General features: G+C 30.6%; 1 protein-coding gene across 1 annotated transcript in view; it reads right to left on the reverse strand.

Annotated features, from left to right (window-relative positions):
- Nucleotides 1–1,157: 1,157 nt before the first annotated feature.
- The window catches only part of LOC308646287 (NBAS subunit of NRZ tethering complex-like), a gene marked incomplete at its 3' end in the record, with an annotated part of 80,258 nt that continues 65,619 nt past the window's right edge, over nt 1,158–15,796 (reverse strand). The window contains exon 11 of the mRNA XM_081289021.1: nt 1,158–1,222. Within this exon, the coding sequence (XP_081145147.1) occupies nt 1,158–1,222 (65 nt within the window). The remainder of the gene's footprint in view (nt 1,223–15,796) is intronic.

Below are 15,796 nucleotides of genomic sequence, written 5' to 3' on the forward strand. Positions count from 1 at the left end.
GTTTGGATTTATTTCTACTGTGATATAATTTGTTTCCTTGTTCTTCTGTTTGTCTCTCTCTTACTTCTTCCTGCAATCATTTTGATTATTTGCTTGTGTTTAGTATTTCATGTTTAATATATCTAATATGTATTGTGGAGCTTTTTAAAAATTGAGGCAATTTTCATATTAACATGCAACTAACCATCTAAAAAAGTACTAGTGTACACTCTTCTATCCATGATGAAACTCTGAATTTATCTCAGCTAAGGTTAGAAATAAGTCAAGGATCCTTGCATTACCCGCTTTTGTTCATTTTTGTATTTGAAGTTCTATACCATTAAATAAAGCAATAAAAAATAATGAAAAGAATACAGATGGGGGAAAAAGAAGTAAAACTGTCTCTGTTTGCAGAAGATATGATTGTTTGCATAAAAAAATCAAGTAAATGTGCAAAACAACCACTAAAATTTAAAATTAATTTTGGGAAGTTGCTGTATACAATATTAATATATAAAGGTCAATTGTATTTTTATATAATAGCAGCACAAATGGTTGGAAAATGAAAGTACAGAGACATTTTCATTTACAATAGCACTAAAAATACAGAATGAGAATATATCTAACAAAAGAAGTCAAAAACTTTTTACTGAAATCTATATAACATTCTTGGGAGAAAATAAATATTACCGAATAAAATGGAGAGATATATGTAAGACTACAGTTATTATTATGATGAGTTTTCCCAAATTGACCTATAGATTCCAATTACAATGTCAAGTGAAAATTTCATAGAAATTGATATTTTTTTTATAATTTTGAAAATTTATATGAAAATGCAAAGGAACCATAATTACAAACATATCATTTTAAATGAAGAGAAGATTTTTTTCTAAGTAATTGCTATATATAATATAAAACCAAATAATCAAACATTTTAGTATTATTTAAAAGATATACATAGAGATAAATGGAATAGAATATATAAATATATCCACAAATACACATCTAACTGATCTTCAACAAAATATCAAAAAATCAATGTTGAAATTATTTTTTAAAAATAATAAATACCTATATGTACATTTTTTAAAAATGACCACATTCTTCCATTTTCATTACTATAACAAATTACATGAGACTAGACGATTTTATAAAGAAAAAAAGCTTATTTTGATTCATGATTCTGGAGGTCCAAGTCTGAATGCCTGCATCTGGTGATGGCCTTTTTGCTGACGGAGTCCTAAGGCAATGCAAAACATCAAATAGAAAGTGACAAAGTGCACAAGTGAGTGTATATTCTCTTTCTCTCTCTCTCTCTCTCTCTCTCTCTCTCTCTCTCTCTCTCTCTCTTTTAATAAAAACACCAGTATTCATCAGGGGCTCCACACTAACTACTATCCTACTCACTTCCAAAAGCCCTATCTATAAACACCATAGTCATCAGAGAATGTTGACACAAATGAAATGGAAACTATCAGATATTTCTTCTTCTATGTAAAATGGTACAGCAATTTTGTGTAACTGTTCTGTACTTTTTTAAAAAGTAAACCATAAATCTATAAAAAATCTACTCATTCAATTCCTAGATACTCACTAAAAGAGCATAATCATATAAACACGTGTTCATCAATTTTCATAATAGATTTACTTTCAGAATTTAAGCAAAATATTCCTGAACAATATGTAGGTAAAGTATGACATAGTCATTCAGTATAATCTTCTTCAGGATAAATGAATAAACTATTTATATATACAATAGTATTAATATCTTTCAAAATTATAATGCTGAATAAATCTTATTAAGGAGTCTTATTAAGGAAGTTGGAGTCTACACCAACATGATAGAGATTTGGGCCTAATTTTTTTTTTTTTTCTGAACATCCTATGTAATGGAAGCCACTCCATTACTCTTCTCTACTTATTAAACCATGAATAGGCAGATTTTGGGGGGTGTTTCTCTATCCAACTTTCAGCCTTCATTTTTCTGAGGACATATGTATCAGCACTGTCAAGAATAATGTCCCTACACTTTGTTAGTCTCACAGCACAGGTATCCCTATTGTACACTGACTATTAGTGAGAGATGATAAAGGATTGATAAGGACCCAGTTAGCCATCTTACATTAGCATGTCCTGACCTTTATCATCTACTGTCATTAGTAATGCTCTTTCAGTTTAGATTCTAAGGCAACAAGAAAAAGTGTGTTTCTGTGTGTGTGTGTGTGTGTGTGTGTGTGTGTGTGTGTGTATGCATTGCATTCGTGAGCTTCCTAATCACTTTTAGGGATTTGAGACAGGAAAGGTAAGTAGCAGAGTTTTGTCTGCTGCCTTTACCCTATCCATCATCCCTCCTTCTTCTCCAAAGATACAATCTTTAATTACTTCAATAAAACTATCAAATAAATGGGAAGGATTATCTGAATTATTTCTCTGTGTGAGACATTTTTTGGAGAAATTCTGAATAGTGGATAAATCTATTGTGTTAACTGAAAGTATGAAATCTTCTCAGACAATTTAAGTGATAAGCATATTGCTTAGATGTGGCAACAGAGCAGGTCAAAAATTTTCTTGGTATTCAGTAAAGTTCATGATGAACAAGAGTTAAGAGAAATGAGTCAGACAACCAGATTAGCATAACATATCCAAAATGACCCCTCAAAAATAAGTTAAAACCCCAAAAGATGATTACTTTGATTTATGGCTAAGCAGAGTCCAACTACCTCTCAAAAGTCACAGAAAATGGATTAAACACAGACATGTTAAAATCTATATGAGTATTTTCTCTAAGAAACTTTAATCACAATGTCTACAAGTAAACCTCTACAAGTAAAATTTCCCAGAATATCTTACACATTAAAATGTACCCAAACTACAATACAAATGAACATAAGGTAGACATCAGACAACTTTAGAAATCCCATATCACTCTTGTGGTATACTAAATATTAAAATAATTACATTTATATTTTTAAAATTATTAATAATGGAATAAACATTTGAAATTAAAAAAATATTTCTATTGTTGTTCTTCAATTTTTTGCAATAAAGACAGTTTGAAACTGAAAGCTGACTTGACCTGTAGTTTTTATTATTATCTAATAATTGGATAAGAATGATAAAATACCAAATAGTTTATAGTTCCTTTAAATAAAGTACTGAGACTTAAATATATATGTCACTTTTATGTAAGAGACACAAATCAGAGGCAATCTTTTTGAAAGGAATCATTTAAAGATAATTATTCAATTAGGATACTATATCTTGTAACAGTATTTTTAATACAAATATTCTACATCTTCATTTGCTTTTTGCATATTCACTTTCCATTACCTGTTCATCATTTTCATTTCTATATAATAAGCATGCATCACAAAGTTAATCCATTGTCCAGCATAAGTAACCTAACATTCTTTTCTACCTGTAAGCAGCTTACATCCTAGGGAAGACAAGTGAATAATCAAAACAGATAAGCAAAATGAAGAAATACAGGCTTGTAAAGTAACTGGCCCAATGACACTTAGAATATAAATGTTGATCTACATGTTTTAAATGTGTTACTATAAGACATAAAAACTCTTGACATCAAGGGTGGCTGTCAGATTGAAGATGTAAGATTAAAACACAGAAATATGAACAACAGTTATTGACATAACATTAAGATAGAAAATACCTGAACAATGAGAATAAGGATATGATTGTGTTAAATAAATATTTATTTAGAATCTACCTTTTTCCAATACAAAGATGACAAGCCTGTTATGTTCCTAACATTAATATGTAAATATTACGAAATCTACCACTACAGTTGTTCCTGTTTATCGACAGTTTTATTTTAAATTGCAATCAACTGCAGCCCAAAGGTATTAACTATAAGAATCCAAAAAATAAACAATTCATGTTTCTTAATAAGATTTTAATTTAAATTTATTTTTAACAGCTATATAAATACTTACAGGGTGTATGTAGTAATGGTGTAACATGTGATGTTTTAATATATGTATATTAAAATCTACCACTGCTAGTAAAATGTTGAGATCAAGTTAAACTATACGGTAAAAATTTTTCCATATGGTAAAAATTTTCAAAATATTTGCTCCTAAACTTCTGAAATGTACAGTTCATTATTGTTACCTATAGTCACTCTACTGTACAGTACTCTACAGTACTGTACTTCTTATTCTTGACTATAACATAGTGCTACTACTTCCTCTAACCTCTTGTAACCACTCTTCTACTTTGAAAATACATGAAATATTTGAATACAGAAGTAGTCTTAATAGCACCACTGTGTTTATAGATGATCTAAACAACCAAAATATCTCTGAAATGTCAAAACTATTTTGGGGGGCAAAGTGAAACTTGACAGATTTAGAGAACTTGGTCAAGGCAGCCTACATGTGTAGATGTTTGCAAAAATTGTGACAATCGGTCAAAGTTAAAGCAAAGATTTGTTTTGACACATAAAATTAGAATGAATCAAGAATTCAGGCCATGTTTTATAAAGGTTCTTACAGTACGAATGCAGAATTTTCATTGGCTGTTGGAATTATTAGGTATATGCCTGAAAATTAGTGCAGTGATGACAATAGTCATTCACAGTTTTATTTCCCATTCTCAGATATTAATATTTTAATACTGACATTGTATAATTATCTTTTATTTATAATTTGTTAAAAGCATATAAACATTTTGCTTACTCAAATTTGGTTATCTTTTTAAATTCCTTGGAGTTATATATATATATATATATATATATATATATATATATATATATATATATGTATATATATAATCAATAAGAATGAAGTATATCTTTTCTGGTTGTTAAAATTTTCTCAATAAAATCATATTCATTTTACATTTCAATATTAAAATTGTAAAATTTGGTTTGCTGTTTTTAAATTTCCTGTATTTATAAATATAGTCTCTTTTTCTTATTTACAATAGTTACTATATTCTAGAAAGTCACTATGAACACTTTATTAGCAAGTATCAAATAATTGCCCCTGAAATAAATATAGAATTAAGCTCCTTAGAGCCTCTGGTCACAGCATTTAAAACAATTGAACAATACACAAACTTGTTTGTTTTTTCTGTGTTTTCATTTAAATACACTTTATTTAATACATATTATTAATCAATTGTCATTGAACTTTTGGCAACAGCCTATATGACTAATCATGAAAGAAGTTTATCTAATGTGTGTTTTTTCATAAGGCCACTTCAGGGTCTCCTTGTACTAGAGACATGAGGCAGTACTTTAGGTTGGAGGACATTTCCGATAAGGCATTTAAATATGCTGGTGTTGAACAAAGAGGATGAACATGCAAAAAAATGGCAATAAACAGACCATGTAAAGGACAACTGCTATGGTATGAGAGGTGAAACAAAAAAGCAATGTTGCCTTTTCCCACCTTTGCTCGAAACATGCCTACTGGGCAACATAAGTGTTATATTGTTCTACCTATGGATACATCAGTGAATACCCTAGAATGCATCCCAAGTATTGATTTTAGGGTGATAAATAAATTTTAGTATGTAAGCAAATATGGAATCCACAGAAAATGAGGAGGTTCTATCAAAGCTTGGCATATCTATGTGTCATTTGAGCAATCCTTCTTCCCTTTTTAAGGCTTAATTAGACTTAAGATGACTTCGACAGAAAATTGATTAGAACATTTTTCTGATCTTCTCTCCCAGGCTCTTTATAGAAACATCTGAAACAAATGTCTTATAATCATTGTTGTTTTGAAATAGGAGTTACTAGATGTAATATCTGGCTCATAGCACAGTTTGACTTCCAGAATTATAGATGACTAATATTTTTATCAAAGACATTCCCTTGTTTCATAACACCAATATTGTCATGAAATGTGTTAAAAATGGTAAGATGGTAAATTGGTACAGGTAAGCAGAAGCAGAACCAGTAATCACTGCAGATGTACTAGCATAGCGTTTTGACTTTAGATGACCATCCTTAGCCAGAGTCAATTTCAAAGAACCAGACATAGAGTTTTAATTAGTAGGGCTTGTGCCACATCAATAAAATTTACATATCATCCCAGCAGGTAAGTATATTTCCATTTTTTCCAGGACTATATATATCCCCATTATATAGAATATTTTTAGAGCTGTACGAAAGTACATTTTAATTAAATCAGTGAATTTCTTTCTTTTCTTTTCTTTTTTTTTTTTGGGGGGGGTGCTGGGGATTGAACCCTGGGGCCTTGTGCATGTGAGGCAAGCATTCTACCAACTGAGCTATATCCCTAACCTGAATTTTTATTAGAAGAAAAAATTAAAAGAGAACAAGGAATTTTCTGTCTTTCAAAGTTGTGTGAAGAATGAGTTGAAAAAGAAAAGCCAGAGCCCTCGGACACAGGAGGCTAAAAGGTGTCTGATCCTATTTTCATGGCATTCTGGAGAGGCAATACTGCAGCATCAAAGTCCATGGTTGCCAAAGAACTGTGGAAGGCAGGATCTGCTTGGTCACAAAGAGGCACAAAGGAACTTTGGGGGGTAGATATAAACTTGAAAATGATAATTTGAATGATATTAAGATTTGGTACTCTTAATCAAATTATACCATTAAAAGAGGGACGTAGTCCAGAAAGTGGATGATGGTATTTCATTGCGTCTTCTTACAAAGCAGTTTTAGTTTTAGTAGGAACATCTAAAAAAAAACTTCTTTCAATAGTAGAACAAATAAGGAACAAACAGAACCAAGGACTTAAACAGTTATTTAAATTATATTGTATCTGAATGACCAATAAGCATATGAAAACAATATAAATCATGTAAATCACATCAAAAGAGCCACTAAAATAGGTAAACTTTGAAACCTATGGAAAAACACAAATGTAGAGAATACTATAGAGCTACTGCAACTTTTCTACACTTTCATTAAGAGTAAATTGGTTCAGTCAGTATTGCAGTGTTTATGTGATCATGAAATTCTACATACCAATGTAAATGAGTTAGGTATACTATTTGCAAGGAAACATTTAAGTTCTACAAAATTCCTCAATGAAAGAAATCAGAACCAAAAAATATAGATCATGTTGGAATTCAAAACAACTGTTCATAGGTTGGAGAAAAAATTTTAATTTGATGGAAATGTATTTAAATGGGCATAGATGTACTTCTAGAATTCTGGTAATATTTAGATATGGTTGCAATTTATTTAGACTTCTAAAAAATTTTGTGAAATTTCACTAAGCTCTATAATATATTTCCCTGAGTATTTCTTAGCATATTATATATTTCAATAAATTTTAGAATGGATGGAACTACACACAAATAAATATATGCTGGGAAATTACAATTTTTTTAAATCTTTTAATATATTTCTTACTTTAAAAATTATTTAAGCTATTTTAAATGCATCCTATCTCCTTTTCTATTGAAACACTTGCTCTTGGTTTCTGCATAGCTGTTTGGCCAGCATCTGTCTGCTCTGACAATGGAACATCTCTGGCTTTTTTGGCTATCAAAGGTCGATTCTCCTGAGTTTGCTGTTTTAAATGTCCCTATCTTCTGGATATCTCTACAATAAAGATCAGTAAGGACTTCCCCTTGAGTAGTTTTTAAGATTTTAATTCTCATGATAACTCAAACTTAAGAGTCTTTTTTAGCTTTGATATTTTATGTATGGTGTTGGCTAACACCCTTATCATTGTCTATACTGTATTATTTTATTTTTTCCTTCTTTTTTTTTGTACTGAGAATTGAATCCAGAGGTACTTGCTACCGAACCATATCTCCAGCTCATTTTATTTTCTGTTTGAAACACGTTCTCACTGAGTTGTGAATTGTTTAGCGCCTCACTAAGTTCCTGAGGATGACTTAGAATTTGTGGTCCTCCTGCCTCGGCCTCCTAATGCTCTGGGATTACAGGCCTACACCATTGCACTTTGGTCTAAGAAGGACCAAAGATTACCAACTAAATGGTATAAGTTTCTCTCTCTCTCTCTCTCTCTCTCTCTCTCTCTCTCTCTCTCTCTCTTTAGAAAATTATACATCTCAAATAGCTTGATCTCATTTTTTCTTTATTTGTTTTTGTTTTCCAGCTAATTAAGCACCTCCCTTGGATATCTTAGCAGTGACACTAATCCTGGTCTCAATCTCTCATCAGGGCAGGCCTTTAAACTTGTGAAAATGTCCCTTCTAAGCATCAGTTTTACTAATTTTGCAAACAGATTACTACCTAATAACCTTTCTTACAATCTCTATTTTCACTATGGATTTCACACTTATATTTCAGAAAATATTTTTCAATGGTTCAGCTCATTTTTCTTTATAATTAGTATTTTTTCAGAACACAAATGAATCGAAAATACGTTTAAAAATGTTTTATGCTAACAATATTGCACGTTCCATTATTAATAAAGTCCAGTTTCAGACAAACTGTGAAGATGGTGATGTGCATTTTTAGGTGCTTCCTTCTTTGGGCCTTCTGGCCTTTCTTGTAATTACCTATAAACTATTAGAATTTATCTCAGTAAAGTTTCTTCTAAGGAGATTAACTCTGAATTATAAGGAATTGATAGTAGCTTCCCATTGTTTCTGTACTCATGTCTTCCAAACCTTAGCTGGACAAGATTGCATTAAAATGGAGATTCCTACACCTCATTCCTAGAGATTTTTATACAGCAGTAATACAGAGCAAATGTTACTTCTCTGGATCTTTTACTTACTCCCCAGGCAAAATTTTAGGGCATTTCTTGCTGGTGCTTATGTTGAAATTTGTATTAACTCTATTGTAACAAAATTACAACAGTTATTGTAGATTTCTTTTAGTAGAGTGTTTAATCATTTGTCAATCATAGCTGTGAGATCGTGATGGAAAAAAAAAATGACCTTGGCAGAGTTATGCAGTATAAGTTTTAAGTTTCACATTGAATTCTAAGTTCACTGATTCATTAGATAGATAGATATAGAGATATAGAGATAGATACAGATACATATGGTATGCATATATATGTCTATATCTATCTCTCTACATACAATATTATCTCTCTCTATATATACACTTATATTTCAGAAAGAATTATATATATATATATATATATATATATATATATATATATATATATATACATATAATATATATAATCTCTTTCATAGGAATTGGACTAAGTACTGTGTTAAAAGAAGTAAATAGGACTCAGTTCTGATCCTGCTATAATTATTCCACTAGTACTACACAACAGCTACTAGGAGTAGCAATTATGACAACAACACAACTACAGCAGTAATCATAGAAACACTTACTACCTGACCGGTGTTGTAAGCATTAATTTCCTCTCTAATGAAGGAAGGAATTAAGGCTTGAAGAGACTATCTGACCTTCTTAAGTTCTCTGAGAATGTAATGAACATAGTAAAAGTAAGTGTGGTAAGCCCACTAGAAAACAGATGACTCTCTATTAATTACATAAATTGCAGCTGAGGAACTGTCACTATGGCCCAAAAGTGAGCATGGTGGGTGTGGATCAGTAAAAGCCTCACAAAGGAGTTGACTTTGATGAAAAATAAGTTAGGTATATTTTCTATGGAGATGGGTGCATTATACAGACAGGAGGAGGGAGTTACATAGTATAAGAGAAAAGAAAACATAGGCCCAAGCACTGAAGTCAAAACATAAGTCATGTAAATCTTGAGGAGTGCTAAAAATGAGTCAAAGTGAGTGGTCATCTGTGGCTAAAGGGGAATATCAAAGAGGGAATTCTAATAAAATTACAAAGCAGATGATAGCTGCAGAAGTTTCATTTTCAAAATGAAACCTGCTTCATGACTGTAGTTTAGGAGTAGCTTCAAATGAGAATATCTATTAATACCTGGATATTAGAAATGAATAGATTTAAAATGACTATTGCTTTCTGCCACATTTGAGACAGGTGGTACAAATGTTTAATATTTAACAGCAAAAACACATTAAATTATTTATTAAGAATACAAGAAATATTTCTTCTCTTACCATTTTTAATTAACTTCCAGTATAGTAGCTTTAGCACCTAGAATATATTTGTTAAATATATTTGTAAAATATATATGTTAGGTTATGCAGTGAAAGGTCTATGGATTTATCTGGATTTTAGTACTTGCCTAACAACTAGGAATGATAAGTGGGAAAAAAAGGAAATTTTATTTGCACTTATTATTACATAATTTCACAAATTTTAAAAAGAAAATCCATCTTTAATTTTAAAAATAACTATAAGAAGCAGCCCTATTGTTCAAAAAATTATTTACATGTTAAATATCTTTAAAATATATCTTCAAAGATACACCAACTTCTGTCATCTATTCTACAGTTTGTCTTCTGGCAGTTGAAGGCCTACAAATGTAACAGTTCATATTAACATTGCTAATCTTAGATAAAAAAAAAAAACACTGGGAAATACTGCATTCACATTTCAACTGGCATATAAAACTAAGAACAACTGATTCTATCAAATAACATAGCACCCAATATATTTTCTCTTGCGGATGAATGAAAATGTTTCAGAGAATGTTTAAAATCTTCTCATATACGACTAAATACAACATTAGCATACAAGTCTCTTGTTAAAGAGAAGCTCTTTGGAATACTTTAAAAATGAAAAAAAAAGGAATGGATTTAATTAAACCATAAGGAGAAAGAACATCATACACAAGCGTGACTGGATTAGAATGAGTTAATATCATTCTTGGTTCAAAGATAAATTAGACAATTAAACACAGAGAAAGAAAAAACAAAGATCTTTGAGGTAAGGTATCTGCAGATAACCTGGACTAGGAACCAGTATGAAATAGGTGCTAAATCCAGTGCTCATGGCAAGAGGCACTATTTTATCATACTCCAGTAATTTCCAGCAAGATATTCTACTGAATAATATGACTTTTTAACATTACAAAGACTGCTTTATGGCCAATGATATTTCCTACATTTACTGAAATCATTTTCTAATTGAATTCTTGTGTCCTATATGTCCTTATGCCCTCCTCTACTTTACAGTAAAATCCTACTGAAAGTAAATATTCAATTAAAATGCAACTCCCCCATCTCTTCTATGAATTATTTTTGACTAAATAGGTCATTTTGATACTTACATATTTCACCTGCCTGGATCCCTAGAGCACTTTGCACAGACCTTTGTTATAGCACTTATCCTGATTTGTCACCCTTTCAACTCAATGAGAATGGAAAAACTCAAAGAAGATAGCCTTTCTTTAAGGATTTTCTCAGAATGTGGTGCACAGAAAGTGATGGGTGAAATTTTATTTGCACTTATTTTATTTGCATTTAATAAAATTCAAGTATTCAGTTATCAAATAAAATGAATGAATGCATAAGTCAATATTAAATCAGTAATGAATACATGAATTAGTTGACAAGTGTTGGTAGGCATGGCAATTCTTCTTCCTCTCAAGCTTCTATTCCACTGATTCTTGCCTCTGTAGAAAACCTGTGTTTATGTCATTGGTCTGCATCATTCTCCATTTCTTTTTGTCACTAGTATCTATTTCCCTTCAGTTCAATTTTGACTTTGAAACTGAATCCTTTCTTCTCTAGTTGTCTTCAATATCCGATCAACTTGTTGACATTTCAACTGTTTGGCCTCTGTATCTTCAAAGATCTACTTCTCTATCAATTCATTTATTTATTGGTCATTTTCTTTAACTAAAGTTCTTTTTCCTTTGAAGTAATAACTTGAAATCCCCTTTTTCAGTCTAACTTTTCTATTTACAAAAGTGTGAACTTGGTTATCTAGAGATTCCCAAATACTACTCCCTCTATATTATTATTTCTGCACACATTTAAACTCTTCCTCTTACAGCTCACTGTGATCCACCACAAGCAACACTTCATTAAAAATTTCTCAGAATATTTGTTATAACTCTGTGTCAGCCTAGTACCACTGGAGAAAATCTCAAAATTTAGTAAATTTTTACAACTAGAAAGTACTCTTATTCATCTCAAGATTGCCAATTATTGTATTCTTTCATAGGTCTCATTTTCCTTTTCTTCAGAATGGCAAAAAAATTGACTCTAGTACCTGTAATGTGTTTATCCCAGTATATATTGACTAAGTTATGTGATTCATCAGCTCCAAACTGAGCCAGAGAGGATATCCTTTTCTTAACCAAGAGGATTGCCTATAAAGGTTTGGGAACCTCAAGAATAACAGGCTATTAGGTATGCAACCAGGAGTAGAAGCTCAGGGAAGGATGGACAGAATAATGACCAGATAAGAAAACAGTGCAATATTATAATTGCCCTTCTAAAGAATAGTCAGGTTTAGATGATGTGAAAAGAGTAGGCATTTAAGAAAATTCAAGTATTCAGTTATCAAAAAGGAGTACAGTATGAGGAAATTTCCTAATCACTTTACAGTTTCTACTAGCAAACTTTGGCAAATTGTTAGAATTGATGATACTAAAAACATTTAAATCATAGTACTGATTCTCACTAAAAATTAGAGGGATGATGCAATGTAATGTGATATTCTGCAGTCTCTCTGATGTGCACATACTTTACTATATTTTGTTATTTTCAATGATTTCAGGTCAGTTGTATTTCTGTATTGCTCCATTACACCCATATGTTAAGTGTATATTTAGTCAATCATCTTGAACCAGAAGCAGTATGTTCTGGCTTATTGACCATTAAAAAAATCATAGCATCAAGCATAGATCCTATCAATTAATAAGGATTCAAAATATATTTGATAAATAAATGATTAACTCGAATATAAAAACAATTGACCCATAACAGACACTAAATAGCATTAATTCATTTTTATAATTCTAACAAAGTGAATTAGGGATTTCTACAAGCATTTAAAATAGATAATAATAATTTTTTTCTGATGATCAATAGTAAATTGCATTCGAGTTAACCAAAATGTGAGACCTAATTACTTAAATATTCTCTCCAGTGAGTCCTAAATTATAAAGAGTTTTAAAAATCCATTATTTACAATAGTTTATTCTCTAATATTCTTTTATGATTATTTGTCAGATTTAAAAATCATAAACTACCACATTATTTTATATTTACCCAGACGTTACTCATCATAACAGATTAAGTTTTCAGGTCAATTAGCCAAAAGCAATAAAAATTATCAGTAAGATAATTAAAGTAAAAAATCACAGCCTAGGAATTATAATTATAATGATTTTCAAAAAGTACATGGACAAAACTGAAATTGGAAAGATTCTGCTATGCTATCTTAAGATTCTCATTTCACTTTAAAACTGTCCTGTGGTGGATTAATAGAAATAGTGCTAAATCCCAATATCCATGTTGTTTAAAAGACATGCCAGGTAAAACAAAATATACAGTATCCATTGATTTCTAACTGAATACAAAGGTAAATTGTAAACAGACTAAATATCCAGCCACTAAAAGTAAATAAAATTATTTCTTATACTTCCAACATGATTAAAAATATATAATCATGTCAGCTTGAGTATGAATTTTAGAATTAGACAAATTTTTCTTGTAAAATAAGTTTCATTATGGTATAATGTATATCCAATATAATTTATTGATTATAATGGTGCAGCAACGACTTGTGACAAATACACATAATTAAATAATTACCTTAACAACTGAAATATAGAACATTATATAACACACCCAATGTTACCATATGTAACTTAGTACTTAGCCTCTTAGCCTCAATCTCAGTGTCTAGAAACCAGAGATCATATTTTTGTCACAATTGTTTGCCTTTTCTAAAACTTTATAGAAATTGAATTATAAATATGTGCTTCTTTATATGGATTTTTTTTTTGCAGCAAAATGCTTTTGATACATTCGTTTTGCCTGAACAAGTAGTTTGTTTCTTTTTATTGCTTAGTGGTAATGGGACATACCATGTCTAAATATTCCTCATTTTGTTCATTCATTCAAAATTGATGACATTTGAAATGCTTTCATTTTGTAACTATTATGAATAAAGATATGAATATTTATAATTAAGTCTTTGCGAACCCACCGAATTATTTTCCAAAGTATAAGTACCATTTTACATCCCTCATAAATATGTGAAATTTGCAGTTTTCAACTTTCTTACCATGGCTATTTTTATTTGCATTTTTCTTGGTAACAAATGATTCTGAGTAACTTTCTATATACTTATTTTCCATTCTTTGGTAAAGTGGCTTCTCAAATCATTTGTTCAGTTTTTAATATGGTTGATTATTTTCTTTTATGGAATTGTAAGAGTTCCCTCTCCATATTCTAGAAAAATCCTTTATTGGATATATGTTTTGCAAATATTTTCTCTCAACCTCTAGCTTCCTTTTCATTTTCTTAACAGTGTGTTCTAATGAGCAAGTATGTGTGTACATGTGAGTTAAAACTATAAAAGTTATAGAAAATATGAGAAACATTTTGTGAATTTTGCTTAGGCAAAAATTGTTAGGACACAGGAAGTGTGAACCTTTCACAAAAAAAAAACAATATAAGCAGAAGTTTATAAAAAATAAAAATGTCAAGGTAATTTTGTCCTATGTTGTGAGGGAAACATACAGATTCCGTTTTACCAACAAGCAATCCAATATCTCCAGTAGCATTTTTTAATTACTTTTTAGGGTCAATGTATTGGATGAAACATTGTATGCAATCTGCGACTCTAAGATTCACTTGTTGCTGAAAAATTGTGCATGCTTGCCAAAATCTATACAACTTTATAACTTCTCCGTGTATTTTAATTTCTGATCTGGAGGAACTACTTTCTTTCCTGCTCCTTGCTTTAAGCATTAAGATCTATCTATCTATCTATCTATCTATCTATCTATCTATCTATCTATCTATCATCTATTTATTTTGCTTTATATGGATAAAAGGTATAATACAATGTTGTAAAAAAAAACAATAGACAAACTCTGGTAGTAAAATTGAATACTATTTCCTAAATTAGTTTGCATTTTATGTTGAGATTCCCCAGAGTGCATAATCTGTTTGTGCCCTTGCATAGAATCTCTCAGTGCTCTCAGATTTCCTGTTTCACCTGTGATGGAGATAGTACTGATAAATGGATCCTTTCATGTCCCCAAGACACAGACTAACATATCTAAGTTCAAATTAAATATATTTTCTGAATGTCTTCAGGCAAATTGAAAATCAACATGCTCAAGGAAACTCTCTCTTCCCATCTATATTCCTTAGTCATTTTATTTATAAACAATTGGCATGAATAAAACAATATAAATTTAATATAGATTATAGTAAAATAATAAAAGCCATAGAGGTGAAATATAAATCAGCTTTGATTTAATCACTTGGCAAAAATTACCTCATATCCACCCATTTTATGAACATATTGATTAATATAAATGTTTTATTTTTTGTTGATTGGGTTATTTGTTATCTTATTGTTTAATTTTTTGAGTTCTTTGTACATTCTGGATATTAGGGCTCTATCTGAGGTGTGGGGGGTAAAAATTTGTTCCCAGGATGTAGGCTCTCTATTTACCTCTTTTATTGTTTCTCTTGCTGAGAAAAAACTTTTTAGTTTAAGTAAGTCCCATTTGTTTATTCTTGTTATTAACTCTTGGGCTATGGGTGTCCTATTAAGGAATTTGGAGCCCGACCCCACAATATGTAGATCGTAGCCAACTTTTTCTTTTATCAGACGCAGTGTCTCTGATTTGATATCTAGCTCCCTGATCCATTTTGAGTTAATTTTTGTGGATGGTGAGAGAAAGGGATTCAATTTCATTTTGTTGCATATGGATTTCCAATTTTCCCAGCACCATTTGTTGAAGATGCTATCCTTCCTCCATTGCATGCTTTTAGCCCCTTTATCAAATATAAGATA

This window comes from Spermophilus citellus, assembly GCF_964194105.1.
Source record: "Spermophilus citellus genome assembly, chromosome: 1".
Classification (NCBI taxonomy): domain Eukaryota; kingdom Metazoa; phylum Chordata; class Mammalia; order Rodentia; family Sciuridae; genus Spermophilus; species Spermophilus citellus.